This window comes from Polypterus senegalus, chromosome 3 (genome assembly GCF_016835505.1).
Source record: "Polypterus senegalus isolate Bchr_013 chromosome 3, ASM1683550v1, whole genome shotgun sequence".
Classification (NCBI taxonomy): domain Eukaryota; kingdom Metazoa; phylum Chordata; class Cladistia; order Polypteriformes; family Polypteridae; genus Polypterus; species Polypterus senegalus.
In genome coordinates this window covers 44,686,057-44,701,056 of record NC_053156.1, presented here as the reverse complement: position 1 = coordinate 44,701,056, position 15,000 = coordinate 44,686,057, and the positions used below count along the sequence as shown (strand labels likewise).

The 15,000-nt window shown below is 37.3% G+C and overlaps 1 protein-coding gene across 4 annotated transcripts in view; it reads left to right on the top strand.

Annotated features, from left to right (window-relative positions):
- The window catches only part of LOC120525088 (GRB10-interacting GYF protein 1-like), a 116,818-nt gene that overhangs the window by 29,523 nt on the left and 72,295 nt on the right, over positions 1-15,000 (top strand). For 3 of the 4 annotated variants that reach the window (XM_039747077.1, XM_039747078.1, XM_039747074.1), the window contains exons 3-11: positions 1,412-1,541; positions 1,850-1,945; positions 4,180-4,291; positions 4,383-4,491; positions 5,029-5,063; positions 6,681-6,836; positions 6,967-7,190; positions 7,372-7,513; positions 7,798-7,986. In XM_039747077.1, the coding sequence (XP_039603011.1) occupies positions 1,412-1,541; positions 1,850-1,945; positions 4,180-4,291; positions 4,383-4,491; positions 5,029-5,063; positions 6,681-6,836; positions 6,967-7,190; positions 7,372-7,513; positions 7,798-7,986 (1,193 nt within the window). The remainder of the gene's footprint in view (positions 1-1,411; positions 1,542-1,849; positions 1,946-4,179; positions 4,292-4,382; positions 4,492-5,028; positions 5,064-6,680; positions 6,837-6,966; positions 7,191-7,371; positions 7,514-7,797; positions 7,987-15,000) is intronic. The other variant, XM_039747076.1, reaches the window with a different exon arrangement.

Sequence of the window (15,000 nt, the reverse complement as noted above, 5' to 3'; positions counted from 1 at the left end):
CCTGCATGAAGATGTGGCCTTAAATAAGAAAGTTCAACATGGCGGACGTTATGCGGCGTTATCGACCGTTATGACCGTTAAGTGTAGAATTTCGAAATGAAACCTGCTTAACTTTTGTAAGTGAGTTGTAAAGAATAAGCCGGCCAAATTTCAGCCTTCTACCTACACGGGAAGTTGGAGAATTAGTGAGTGAGTCAGTGAGGGCTTTGCCCTTTATTAGTATAGATATAACTATCTATATATCTATATATATCTATCTAGATCTTGATCTATATATAGATATATATCTCTCTCTCTGGGTTTTTGATCTTGTGCTCATGTATGCATGTTATCATCCAGTTGACACTCCGACCACCAGAGGGCATAATGGAGGTGACTGCCAGCATTTGTTTGAGCACCAACACCGCACGCCCCTGTTGCTTTTGAAATTGGAGTTCTTCGCGTGCAAGTGTGTGTGACTGTCTGGCCCGGAAGAGAGGCCAGCACACCAGCGGCAAAAGGAAACCTCCGAAGAAAGACAGTCGCTTAGCTGCTAATGCACAAACTATGTGAGCACGTCGGCAACACGAATCCTCATAGCAGAGAGATGCCCAGGGTAGTTCTGATGATTTCAATACTTTCTCGGATCCCGTGCTGCTTACACAGTTAGTATATAGCACGCGACTGCCAGCATTCTTTGTTTAAGCAGCACCGCTCTCCTGTTGCTTTTGAAATTAGAGTTGGCTGTTTTCTAGCATCAGCTGGATGATAACATATACATACAAGGCCTCAAAACAAGCACATTTCTGAGTCTTTATTGTTTCATTTGTTTTTATTTTTAAAGTTATTTGTTTTAATTATGGTTTTCTCAATTAAAAAAAAAAACCAAAACACTATTTTCCTCCAAGGCAACACTGGGTATTTCAGTTAGTTGATGATATATGCCCAAGTTTATGTGATTCAGAACAGTTGTTCAAATAATTCACTACTCGTGTAATGCGTTAGACTGAACAAAGTAAGGATGTGTCTGGCTGTATGTTTGCTTGGAATGACCTAGGACTGAACTAAAAAAACTGAATTAAGTTTCACCATAAATATTCACCATAAACACCCTTCGATATACAGTATGCTGTTACAAAGTTAAAAACAGATAATGCAGTTAAAACAGATGCCTGTAACATTGGGAAAAAAAACTTTTTAAAAGGGCTTTGAAAGAAGCAGTTGGGTCAGCAGACTTGTATTTCTAATGCCTGGTGGTTGAAAGTAAAAATGATTCACTCCCACTGTGTACATCAGAATGAATTAAACTACAAGGTTACTGATAATGGTGTAGTCCTTAACCATTGGCACATAATTTCAGACTGTTTGTGGTGGTGTTCTTTTTTTTGTTTGGGTTTCATTATTGCTTCTCCCCACCTTTGTCTGTCTTTAGGCTCCGCGCACTCTCCAGTGGAGGGAGCGTTACGTCCCCACCTCCCTCTCCTGCAATGCCAAAGTACAAGCTAGCGGAGTATCGATATGGAAGAGAGGAAATGTTAGCACTTTATGTAAAAGAAAATAAGGTAAGAAAAAAGCTTGTTTGTTTCATCTCCTAGTGATCTCTTAGTTGTACAGACTGTTTTATCAAATTGTGGTGTTTGTTTACGCCATCTTTATTCATCCTTTTCTAATGCTTTTTGGATATTGGTCTACTAAGGCTTGAATTGAAAATCACATGTGTATGTTTACTTTTTTAATGTGGGGAATTTTGGGGTATTTTTGTCCAACCCTAACCCTTGCATAGTTGTCAGGCGTGTTCGTAGAACATTGGTATAATTAAATTATTTCCTCTGCTGGTAATCATTAAATATAAAACTCTTTTACTCTGCAGTTTCCTGATGAGATGCGGGATAAGGAGTTTGCTGCTATACTCCAGGAGGATCCCTTACAACCTCTTGCTCTGGTACCATTAACAGAAGAAGAACAGGTAGTTTTTAAAGTAGTAGCATTATTTATATATTTTTCTCTACAGACTATTTCCAATGGCAGTTGTCCACAAAATTCACATTAGGATGCACCTAATCCCAGTACATCACAATGCGAAATGAAGTAATATTTAAAAAACAAAAATAACTTTTATAACCAAGCATATTTGTGTGCTTGCATTTTCATAGTGGGTTTCTATAAAAAAATAACATGCTAATTAAGCTTTTTGCCTCAAAAGATTAAAATATGCTATACGAGTAGTATATAGTATCGAATGTCACTCACATCTGGAATATCCTGCTCTTTTCTTTTTGTGCACAAATGAGTGTAAAACTTTATCTCTGCCACATTGACTGCTGTAGATATTGCACTGCAGTGTTTGTTGTTTTAATATGTAGCTAATCATCCAATCAGTGTTTTAACCGTGAGGCATTAAATGTTATTAAATGTTGTTCTGACCATTTTTTTTGAATGAAATGTTCAGTTAAAGTGAAACGCATCTTTAAATGCAGTGTACCCTGCATAAGGATTATGAAATCCAATATGGAGAAACTCCAAAAATTGAGAAATCTTAAAAGTATGTAAGTTTGGATAATAGAAATCATGAACATCAATCAAATTACAAAAATGTGGTATCGCATCTTCACATGGTGAAGTTAAAATCTATATATATAATTCACTAAGGCAAGACACCCATGGAAAGCACGCCGGAAGGGACGTGGATTCACTAAGCCGCCGACAAGTAAGACACCTATGGCGCATGCAGGAAGGAGCCACGCCGGAGGTGAATCACCATATGCAGTGTGTAACATGGTTTGCGAGGGATATCCCATGGGATCCTTAAAACAATCCTTTACAACTGAGGTTAAAACACAATGAAGTAAGCAGTCTTTATAAACCGAGTTTTCGGTTACGACACATGACTGCGTGCACCATTGCAAACTGTTTTACACGCTACATACAGCAATTCACATCCGTGACAAACATGCGTCTTCTTAGAAACTGCTGCAGGAACACGGAAAGTCTACATGAGTCACAGGTGCATCTGGACTGTGCAAAGACTACAACGACTCAAGTGACGAGTTGGAGGTGGGCACATGACCGATGGCGGTCCATCAGTTTTCAGTCACTGACGATTGTGTGTTGGTTCGTTCCGTGCATTGTTACAATGTTGCTTTTCTTGCTGATTTATTACATTACAGATTTTTCAAATGTTAATTTTCTCCCTGTGCTTAAAAATCATTAAAAAACCGGCTTGATTGTGCGGCGTGCAGTACGTCGTGGGCTGGCTAGTATTAAATATTAGTCTTGGCTTAAAAGAGATTGGAATAAAATACCTGCTCAGCCCAGCTATGAATAGAGAAGTTATAATATTAATTCATAAATATGTGTTATACTGGGATAATCAGGACATAATGGGCATTTAAAAATTAATTAAAATTGAAAATAACATGAACACTGTATTGGGTTTATCGTTGACCTTTCTATTTACCAGCATCTTGAAACAAACAAAAGTTACCAACACCACAGACATCCAGTCCTCCATTAACCAAATTGTAGTTATCCACTGGTAGATAGTGGTACTGAACACATTTTAATCCTAAACAATACTTAATTGTAAAAAGAGGTTATGGAGAAAAGAATTGGTTAAGTTTTTAATTTTGCTGCAATAGTGCCTAATTTGAAGAGTTTTACAAAAAAAATATTATGGAGATATATCCAGCAGTAGAAAAATAAGAGGTAGAAGAGAAATTATTCAAAAACGGAATCCTAGAAAAAGAAATACCTTGGATTGTTTAAGTGGTAACTACATATTGGGATTTCTGATTTCATAGCTGTCCTAATAGGTTGAAGATGGCCCTTAAGATAAATATGTAAAAAAATTGTGATATTACATAAAGTAATGTGTGCTAAGTTGTTTATGAAGATTAATGAAGTAGAAGAAATATAATGAAATCCTGACATGCTGCTGCACTGTAACCTCCTGTAAGTGGAGTATTCATGAATTGGTGAGTCCCATCTCCATTTGTATCAAGATAGCTGCTTGACTCATGTGACATTGCCAGTGACACTTGAATGACTAGGAAATAGGATTCAAGGAACCAAGGTTAAATTGGGATGTCAGTTTTCTGTTTGGCACTGCATTGTTTCTACTCCTTATCCCAATTACTTTGTTGAAATTAATATAAGCAATTATTTGTGTTCAGTTTTATCAGTATACTTTATCTCTTACAGAGGAACTTTTCCATGTCTGTGAACAGTGTGGCTGTGCTCAGGTTAATGGGGAAGGGAGCTGGAGCTGTTCCAACTGGAGTGACCAGAGGGCGAGGCAGCAATAGAGGCAGAGGTGTGGTCTACAAGCTGGTTGAAGCAATACTGTTGCCATACGAATTTCTCTGAATGGTAGATACTATATATCAGGATTTTATATCTTTCAGGTCGAGGGCGTGGAGACAGCGGTTTCTACCAAAGAAGTATTGAAGATGGTGAAGTTGGCTTTGGCCGCAGTGGACGGGAAATCCACAGAAGCCAGAGCTGGGATGACAGGTACTTTAAAACTGTAACATGTTGAGAGAAGGTATTTCATCCTTTTTAGATTTGCCTACTGCTATCCATTCATTGAGTTTATTATATTCACACAAGGGTGTGAAACTGAATAGCAAGGGTAGGCAGTTTTGTCAGCTGTCTAGGATGCATTTGTTTTGCAGAGGTGCCTTTCTACCTTTATAGTCTCAAACGTTGAGTCTGTGGGAATGGCTCTTGCCTGATCGCATCCTTGTATCACATAAAAGACAAATGTTTTTGTTGTGTCTGCTTTGAAATTTTCGTAAGTACTATGGTTTTTTACTTCAACATTCCAGGAGATTTGTTATCGGGTTTGCTGCCCTGTCAAAGCCTTTGGCCTGCCTTGTGTTCAGTTATGCCTAAATAGATGTTATTCTGGTATGAATATATCATGTTAATTGTAAATAAATTTCAATTTCACATATCTGCCCTAAGCGAAAATATTTATTTGGTTGGTTACTTTTGCCATTTTTAAGATTGGAATTAATTTTTTTTTTTTTTTTTTATCTAACCACTCAGAGGAGAAAGACGGTTTGAAAAAAGAAGAGATGGAGGTAGGTTTTTGCAGTCGAGAAGAGTTGCTTTGAAAACTGGTGTATAGATCCATTATTGTTTCCCTATAGGGAAGAGGCACAAGTACAGTGCAACAGCACTCACATTTTTTTGTTTGGCTTACATACAAGACGACATGCAACAATTGATACAATTGGTTACATTTCTTTTGGTTTTCCAGTTGGAGCACAGGTAGGTCAAGTGACTTGCTCATCATCACAAAGTGTTAGTAGCAAGATTTGAACCCACAGCCTCAGGGTTTGAAGTACAAAGCTTTAACAACTACACCACACTGCCTAAAGTATGCTAAAGGAAACTGCCTGCAAATAATGCTTCAAATTTATACTGTAGGCAGTGCTGACAAATCAGACCCTAAATCAAATGCGTCATTCTCAGTACAGTCCAAGCTGTGATGAGAATCTTGCTCCAAGGTTTGTGTGTAACGATGAATAAAGATGAGCTGTTGCAGTAGCGATTTATTTCTTGTCTTATGCATGCAGTTGTGACATTTAATATAAATAATCGTAGACAGCTTAACTAAATGGGCTGAAACTCGGCTATCCAATCATAATGAGCCTTTCACTGTATGTGGCTTGAAGTAGGTTATGTCTTTGTTAAAAGCAGATTCACTCAGTTGTGATTTGCTTCTTGCCTCAAGGTATACACGTACAAATCACAATCACAAGCTGACACATGGAAACTTATTATTTATTTGACAATTGAATCTTCAGGTAGGTATAAATACCATTATTGCTTCTGATTATCTTAAAAGTTTACTGCAACGTACAAAAACAATTTTGAAATTTGGCTGTGTGCCACCAACAGGACACCTTGTGCATAAATACCTAAAATGCATTAGTTTTTCTCTCTTTTCTTTCTTAATATAAACCTGATTATAGTTATCCATGTATTAGAGACTTAAGGACCAACCCATGCATCCAGTTAAAGGCTCCTACTTTGAATTTGTCACAACTATACAATCATGTAAACAGTAGTACTTATAAAAAAGGTAGTTTTGTACTTTTACTATCCTATCTTTCATTTTATCAGTTTAGTGTGTTTTGTGTTTCATTTAGACAAACTACAGATTTTTAACAGTGCCTATCGTTTCACCAACAGTAGTCTATAGAATACACAGAAGTTTATTTTTTATTTATTTATTTATTTTATTTTTTTTTGCAAGTATATATTTAAACAATTCACTACAAACTGTAGCCAATAAATAACAGGCAAGAAAATATAACTGATTATAAAATGAATTAAAAAAAAAAAGGGGCATCAACTGAGCATAAGCTTTGGGGTTGCAGTGTTTTAAGTGTATCCATAAATTGTACTTGTTTACCTTATTTACTCTTTGACTGTTTTTATTTATTGTTTGGTGAATAACTGAAGGGAGCCTAAGCTGCAAAGGTGGATTTGTTCTTTGAACTAAATCCATTTTCAGTATCAATCCTGTTATTCTTACCGGTTTGTTTTAGTCAAAAGTTACTACTTCAAACTTTCTGTCTTTCAAAATAAATTACTCATTTTAAAGGTCACCAAAATATTTGGCATTTATACAAAGCCAAGAGTTTTATTAATAGTAACACAAGAATTTGTCTTTATGGTTGTCATCACAGCAGGTCGCACTAACTTTGATGAGGCTGGCCCTAGTGCTCGTAAAGAATATCCACGGTCAGACAGCGAGAATTGGCGGACTCTCCGGGAAGAGCATGAGGAAGATGATGGCAATGAAGGGGGTGGCAGCTGGAGACTTGCTGGAGTCAGGAGGGAAGGTATGTTTTCAGCATGCATCTTTTTAGTTATTGGTTTTCTTAAATTGTGTTACTCTGTTAGTTGTAAAGGCAATTTTAATGTGGAATTTTGCTTCTGTGAAAATGTGCACAATAAATTATTTCCTTCTAGAGGGTGGACCTCGCTCTGCTGGCTGGCGTGAGCATGGGGGAGAGCGACGGCGCAAGTTTGACTTTGATTTCCGGGAGCATGGAGATGAACGGGGAGGCAGACGGTTGCGGTCAAACAGCGACAGCTTTGAAGATGACAAGGATGGCCTACCTGAATGGTGCATGGATGATGAAGATGATGAGATGGGCACGTTTGATTCCTCTGGGGCCTTTATGTCACTCAAGGTGCAATACATTACACAAAATAATTGTTAGGTTTTCACTACATCTTATTGGTTGATTTGTATCCATAGTTAATCTCTGCATTGCCTTGTGTTCCATTATTTCATTGGAAATCATGAGACATCATTAACATTATTTAAAACATTCGATGACTCTTTTACTAATTATCTTTATTATTTTTCAGAAGACCTCAAAAGATCCCATTCCAGAAGAGCAGGAACTAGAGTTCCAGGGTGTAGAGGAAGAAGAAGAAGAGAAGGCAGATGGGTTTAAAGATCCCCAGGAATTTGGCCTTGAAACTGAGCAAAAAGATTCATCAGAGAAAGGTATAATTTTTTTTTTTTTTTAAAACTACTGTTTGTTTTTTTTTAGTACTGTTTGTCCATGGTAGCTGTCAGTGTCAGTCTATTTTGAAGAATCCTTTGTATTGTGTTACAGTGTTCAGATAATTTAATATCATCCACTATGAAATATCTCCTAAGTGGAAAAATGTAGATTATACTCTTGTTTTTTCAGATTCTCTGTCACCTGATCAGATATACTTTAGTTTCATTATAGCTCACTTCTTGAACATTCTTTGTGTGTTGTTTTTATTACTGTGATTTTTCAGATCTACCTGAGGCTGCAGACAGTGACAGGAAGTCTCCAGAGCCATCACCCCCATCCCCATCCACAGTGTTAGTTAGTCAGGGCCCAAGTTTGCAGTCCTCTGTCACTGAAAGTGAATCTCCTCTCCAGGAAGTACTTCTTGCCGAGCCAGACACTGCCACAGACAAGGGAATCAAGCTTGTCACTGATGGTATGACATTTCTTATTCTATACTGTGTTTGGTAGGGATAATATTTAATTTTACCAAGCCATATTGAGACATTTAATCCATATGGACTGCACACTCAGCCTGAAACAACTGGCACATAATCCTGCCAGCATCAACTTGAATTTCTTTCGTGTTGAAGAATTATCATGATTCCATTTTTTTTGATTGCTGTTTAATCTCTAGGTCATAGTGTTGTATGTTGGATTCTTCGCCATCTACGAAATGATCAGGTGTCTCCTAGTTGAAAATCGCAAGCTGCTTAATTTACTTAACATACAATTATGCTTCACTTAAAGACTTGAATAATCTGGCCATACAGTGTACATAGACCTTGGTCATGTTTAGGAATGATTTTTTTAAAATTTTATCCCATAACTAAACCTTTGTGTTTTAGATCTCTTGTGCCCTGTATTCTTAGTCATAGTCGGCTTCGCGGTGGCAAGTAAAATGCCGGACAGAATTTGGGTCATATTAGAGAGAGACCCTGCCAAGACATTTGGAATTATGTAGCCAGTCTTTGGACTGATGTATGAAGGGACTTCTGTTACATGACGATCGGTGGTTTTGTTTCTCTATGGTTAGAAATTGACACTGCTGTTTCAAGTATCTGTGTTTATTTGTATCTGCACATAATAGCCATAAATGGTACAACGTTGTAGTGCATATATTTTAGTATGCAGGAGTTAATCTCTATGTACAAAAGAAGATGGTATACTATGTTAAGGTTCAGGATCAAAACTTTTTAATCTGAATGACACCAGTTCTTTCTATCTTATGATTCACATGAATATTATAAATGTAGTATGCTGTAGTGCTTCTGAAAACTATGTACCCCATGGAATTTAAAACCAAAGCTGTAAAGTAGTGATCTGTACTTGGGATTCTCTTCCAATCTGATTGACACATAAAAATGTACTTAAGTAGAAATATGTAAATTCAATAAATACTTAACAAAAAAGCTCTTGCCCTTATTTAAAAAGGAAAATGTTTTGGCTTGTTTGTTTATGTAGGTTTGTCACAGTTTATATTTTTTCCATTAGTATAACATAGCCATAATAGCATGTGATAGATCTGTCTTTGAATATTACAATTCAGAGTAAAAAATTATTGTCTATATTATGCTTCTTAAACTTTTATTTGAGGACCCAAATAAGAAAATTGGTACCGTCTTGGGACCTGAAATGAGCATTATCATAATGACAACAGAGACATGAATTGACAAATAACAATGGCCATAAAATAAAAAGCAGTAAATGATTTTTGCTCACTTGCATTTACTTTGTTTCATTTTCCAAAGTTCATATCTTTTCATAAAAGCAAGTGCATTATGGCATTTAAACACCTCAGTGTTAAAAAGAGGTGCGTTGAACAGCACAGACATTTGGCAAAAGAAAGAACAAAATGTAAAGACTAATGGGGTACACAGATCCTCCTTGAAGACAAAGAGAATATTCTGTGTTTCTTGAGGTTAACAGCTAAGTGACCTATCTTAATGAGACAATAAGCAATCCTTTTAAGCACTATTAAACAGCATCTCATGTTACCAGAGACTCACACCTGTCACAGGTAGAGTCGCTTCACAAACTTATCAAACAATATGAAATCTACAAAGTAGGAAATTTTATCACACATGACTTTGGCTAGTCCCTCTCTACAATAACAATTTTGAAATATGAGTGATGATATTGTATCATATACAGTACAGCATGTGACCTCTCCCTTATAATTGGTGAAATATGGCAATATTTTCGTGTGACATCATCACGCCTCCCGCGTAATTACGCAGTACGTAGAAAACCAGGAAGAGCTCCAAAAAGCGCTTAAGAAAACATGCAATATATAATTAAGAAGGCAACGAAACAATTAGAAGCGAGCGAGTGACATATAAAACCATATTCAGCGGCTCCGCGTGAACTGACGCAGTGTGCAGACAAAAAGCAACAGTTCCAAAGAGTGCTGAACAAAAACTGAATTACACTGCTACGCTCAAATAGATAAACCACACGCCGTGGCGCAATAGTAGAGGCTTCGCCTCTAGTGGCGACGTCCGAGGCTTGATTCCCAAGAGGGGATGCACGGAGTATGTACGCACGCATTTTTATTCATTTTAACTTCACATCCGCTTGGTTTGAGACGTATGAAAAAATATGCGGTTAACGCAGAAAGACAGATCACCAATTGAAGCTTTGTGAATAACTAGCAGAATACCAAGGCCGCGTATGGCCAGAAGAGTGTTTTAAAGAAGGTACGAAAAAGAAAAGGAAAAATTTTAAAAATAACGTAACATGATTGTTAATGTAATTGTTTTGTCATTGATATGAGTGTTGTTCTCATATCTATCATCTATGTTGTTCTCATATCTATCTATAGATATATATATCTCTATCTATATATATATATATATATATATATATATATATATACCTCTATCTATCTATCTATATATCTATATACCTCTATCTATCTATCTATATATATATCTATATACCTCTATCTATCTATCTATCTATCTATCTATCTATATATATATCTATATACCTCTATCTATCTATATATATATATATATATATATATATATATATATATCTATATACCTCTATCTATATATATATCTCTCTCTCTCTCTCTCTATCTCTGCAGCGGAGGTAGTGTGTTAAAGAAGGAAAGAGAAAGAAAAGGAAACATTTTGAAAATAACGAACATGATTGTCAATGTAATTGTTTTGTGTATTTGGTGGCAGCGTCACAAAAGTTGTTTTCGGTAGCTGCGTCAGAAAATGTACCACGACGCCTGACACGCCTCCTTTTACTGTTTTCTCACATCTTGGATTGCTGCTGTCATATATATATATATATATATATACATACACACATACATACATATATATATATATATATATATATATATATACACATACATATCTTCATATCTATATACATATCTACACACACAAATTATATATATGTGTGTGTGTATATATATATATATATATATATATATATATATATATATGTATAGTTAGGGTGTGTCTATATGTGTGTGTATAGCTTTGGTCACTGAGTGCAAGGGAAAAATAATGAAATATAGTCTATAAGTTATTAAACAGTAAAACATTAACGTTTAAGAAGTACAGGTACATTGAGCACTACTGGAGTGGTTTGGGTAAACTACATTTTAAAGACTGTGTAACAAAACAGGTAAAACTAACAGCAGCTAAAATGTATATGGATCATCCCTCGGTAGTAGATCCCTTTTGAAAGGCTACTACACGACGGCTGTGGTATAGAAATTACATTTTCTATGTGAACGTTCAAATTTGTGCCTCTGGTAATGTGCCTTACCGGCAATTAAAGAAAATTATTTTTGTGTCCTCTGCCGTGTTAAGAGAGAAAGGCTTTGGTTTGGGATAAAAGGAAAAAAGGTGTAAAGAAAGGAAAGTTGCCTTTTTCTTTTATATAGTATAGAGAGATGTGTTCGCTGACGTTATGATCGCCTTTTGGCGACAGTCGTGGGTCTTGTGTAGACTGGTGAGACGTCCCGCCATTAATCGGCTGTGATGGCACTGTGAGTCCTCCACTCGTGTGCGTGTGTTCCTAATCCGAGCTGAGGACCTGATAATCGATATCGTGCAAAAGAAAGTGTGAATCGCCTTAATATTATTTTGCCGTGGTGTAGAAAAGGGGTCCCGTGTTTGCACTTGTCTGGGCTATAGCTCAGGGGGGATGAAAAAAATTAAAAGTGCTCACTTTGACTTAAGGCAGAAGCACAGTCAGCGTCTCAAAGGCGGCACAGCTATGCTAGCTGGCTGCTCGACTTTTGCTGGGCAGGAGACCCTTTTGCAGACACGCTCATGATATCAAAAGTCTCAGCGCTCTTTGAGGTCATTCATATATTATATATATATAGCAAAATACCCGCCTGCCAGCGAGAAGTAGTGTGTTAAAGAAGTAATGAAAAGAAAAGGAAACATTTTAATAATAACGTAACATGATTGACATTGTCATGAGTGTTGCTATCATATATATTCCTGCCTAAATAAGTCACCCTCGCTTCGCTCTTACTTTTTTACCGTTCATTTAATCATGGCTAGTGGCGGAAAAATTATAAAATGGAAGGAGGATGGCTTTACCAAAACAATTATTGATGGCTTAATCGATTATTCATAAAGCTTGAATTGGTGATCTGTTTTTCTGTGTTAACCTCATATTTTTTCATACTTCTTCTCAAACTAAGGTGGTGCGAGGGTAAAATGAATCGGGATGCGCTGATCAATGTAATCGGTGTACCAGGAAATCATGCATTGACAAAAGCTCCCTTTGCTTGTAATGCAAAGTGTGATTAAATGCATTATTTTTCAACGCGTTATGGAGCACATGCATTGAAGCTTCTCAGCTGTGCTTGTGCTAAGAAAAGGAAAGATTTTAAAAATAGCGTAACACGCTTGTCAATGTGACCTTTTGTAAGTAGTGCCTGGAGGATTCAGTGTGTTGAAACTCTAGAGACAGCGTGTGTATTAACTTGAGGTAAATGGGAGGGGAGATGATGACGTGACTCCCCCACCCGCCTTAACTGTCAATCCCCCACAAACACAGTCTCGGAATTTGCATAAGCACACCCCTTCACCTACAATTTTAACTTAGTTACAAAGTGATCAAAACTCTCGTTTATATCCTGCGTCCTCTCATTAAACTTGTATCCCGCATTACCTGTGGGCATGTGAAACGCCAGCGTAGCCTGTCTATGAACTTAATTTAAAGTTTAGGTTTACACCTTGCTTTCTTTCCGAGGTAGCAGCAGTCATGAATATGGTAGTATATGCCACTCGCTCGCTTCTTATTGTTTCGCTGCCTTCTCAATTATATAATGCATGTTTTCTTAAGCGCTTTTGTAGGTCTTCCTGGTTTTCTACGCATACTGCGTTGACAGTCAGTTCACGTGATTACGTGGGAGGCGTGATGATGTCACACGAAACTCCGCCCCCTACGTCTTTGCAGCTCTACTCCATTACAGTTAATGGAGAAAATACCTTCCAGTTATGACCATTAGGCGTAGAATTTGAAATGAAACCTGTCCAACTTTTGTAAGTAAGCTGTAAGGAATGAGCCTGCCAAATTTCAGCCTTCTACCTACACGGGAAGTTGGAGAATTAGTGAGTGAGTGAGTGAGTGAGTGAGGGCTTTGCCTTTTATTAGTATAGATGGATACTTTATTCGTGATCAATGATTGTTTTGGTAAAGCCATACTCCGTGTATTCATTAGATGAATGGTAAAAAAGTATGAGCGAGGGGAGGGTAACTTATTGAGGCACGCAGGCAAAACCACAATAGCACGCTGGCTCGATGTACTGTAGTGCGTGTCAACTCGATCTGAATTGCGCGATCACATTCGAAAAAATATATCTTTTCAAGTTCTATTTAGTCCATGTGTGTCAAACAAGGCCCACGGGCCACATCCGGCCCCGCGTGTAATTAAATCCGGCCCGCAAGATCATTTTATATACTGTATTATTGTTATTAATGGCCCGGGGAGATGAAGCGCTGGTAACACAATAAACTACAGATCCCATAATGCAGCGCTTCAGCTGCCTTGCTTAACGCTTACCGTTAATCAAGTCTAGCTTATGATGCTGCAAGTTATTGCGAAGCTAGCCCACACGATGCCGAAGAAAAAAGGTGATTCTGAACATAGAGCCTTTAAAACCTATGGGAGGCTGAGTATGTGTTTACTGACATTGCCGGTAAACGTGTGTGTCTTATTTGTGGAGCTAATGTGGCTGTAATTACAGAATGTAATCTAAGACGGCACTATGAGATAAAACATCAAGATAACCTGAAAGACCTGAATGCAATGCACAAGATACAGAAAGCAGAAGAGTTAAAGAAGAATCTGACACTTCAGCAGACGTTTTTACCCGTGCAAAATCACAAAGTGATTTCAAGTGAAGCTACTTTTATGGGAGACACAAATGCACCAGTGCAACTTGCCCCACTTTCCCTGTTTGCCAAGTAATGTTGAACCAAGTCGACACAGCGGTGTTCCCAAATCACGCGATTTTGCTGATAAACTGGCGACTGCGCTGAGTTCGCACTTCGCTTTGATGACTTTCAAGAACAAAAAAAGAATTTTGAGTTGTTTGACAACCCATTTGCCATTGATGTGGAAACTGCACCTGTGCAGATTCACATGGAGGTGATTGAGCTCCATTGTAATGGCACACTGAAGGCAAAGTACGATACTGCAGGGCCCGCACAGTTTATTCACTCCATTCCGCAAATGCTCCAGCTCCGTCTACATCGCGGCTTGAACCTTGTGCATGTTTGGTAGCACATATCTGTGTGAGAAGCTCTTCTCAGTGATGAAGACTAACAAAACAGCACACAGGAGTCGCCTCACTGATGAGCACCTGCAGTCCATCCTGAGAATCTCCACAACACAGAACCTCACACCAAACATAAACGAACTTCTTGCCAAAAAAAGATGCCAGGCGTCCAGCTCTGATAAAATGACATAAGAGCAAAGACAACTGAATGATTTGATTTGTTATTGCTGAAAAGAACAAATTTTATATTTCCAGGTTTTGTTATGCACCATGTTCATATTTGAATTTGTATAATTTTGACAGGATATATTTTTATGGAAGAGCAAAATATTATAAGTTATTTAAGGTTTGAGTTGATTTATTCCGGAATAATATTCTGTCGACTGAATAAAAATTTCTTCTATTTAAAATTTAAATAGAACTTGAATAGAAACTTTAGTCATAATATCCACGCAGACTTGCACGTAAGAGCAGAAGTCATCCGTTTTAACAAGCAGCGTATTGCACTGATACAAAATAGCCTGCCCATTTAATTATTTAGGAATGGATAAATAAATTAAGATTTTGTACAAATAATGTTTTTCATTTTTCTTACTTCATGGATTCTGGCAACCCCAGCAAGTTTCTCGACTTTAAAGACTGTGTATGTGTAATGTGTATATATATATATGTATGTA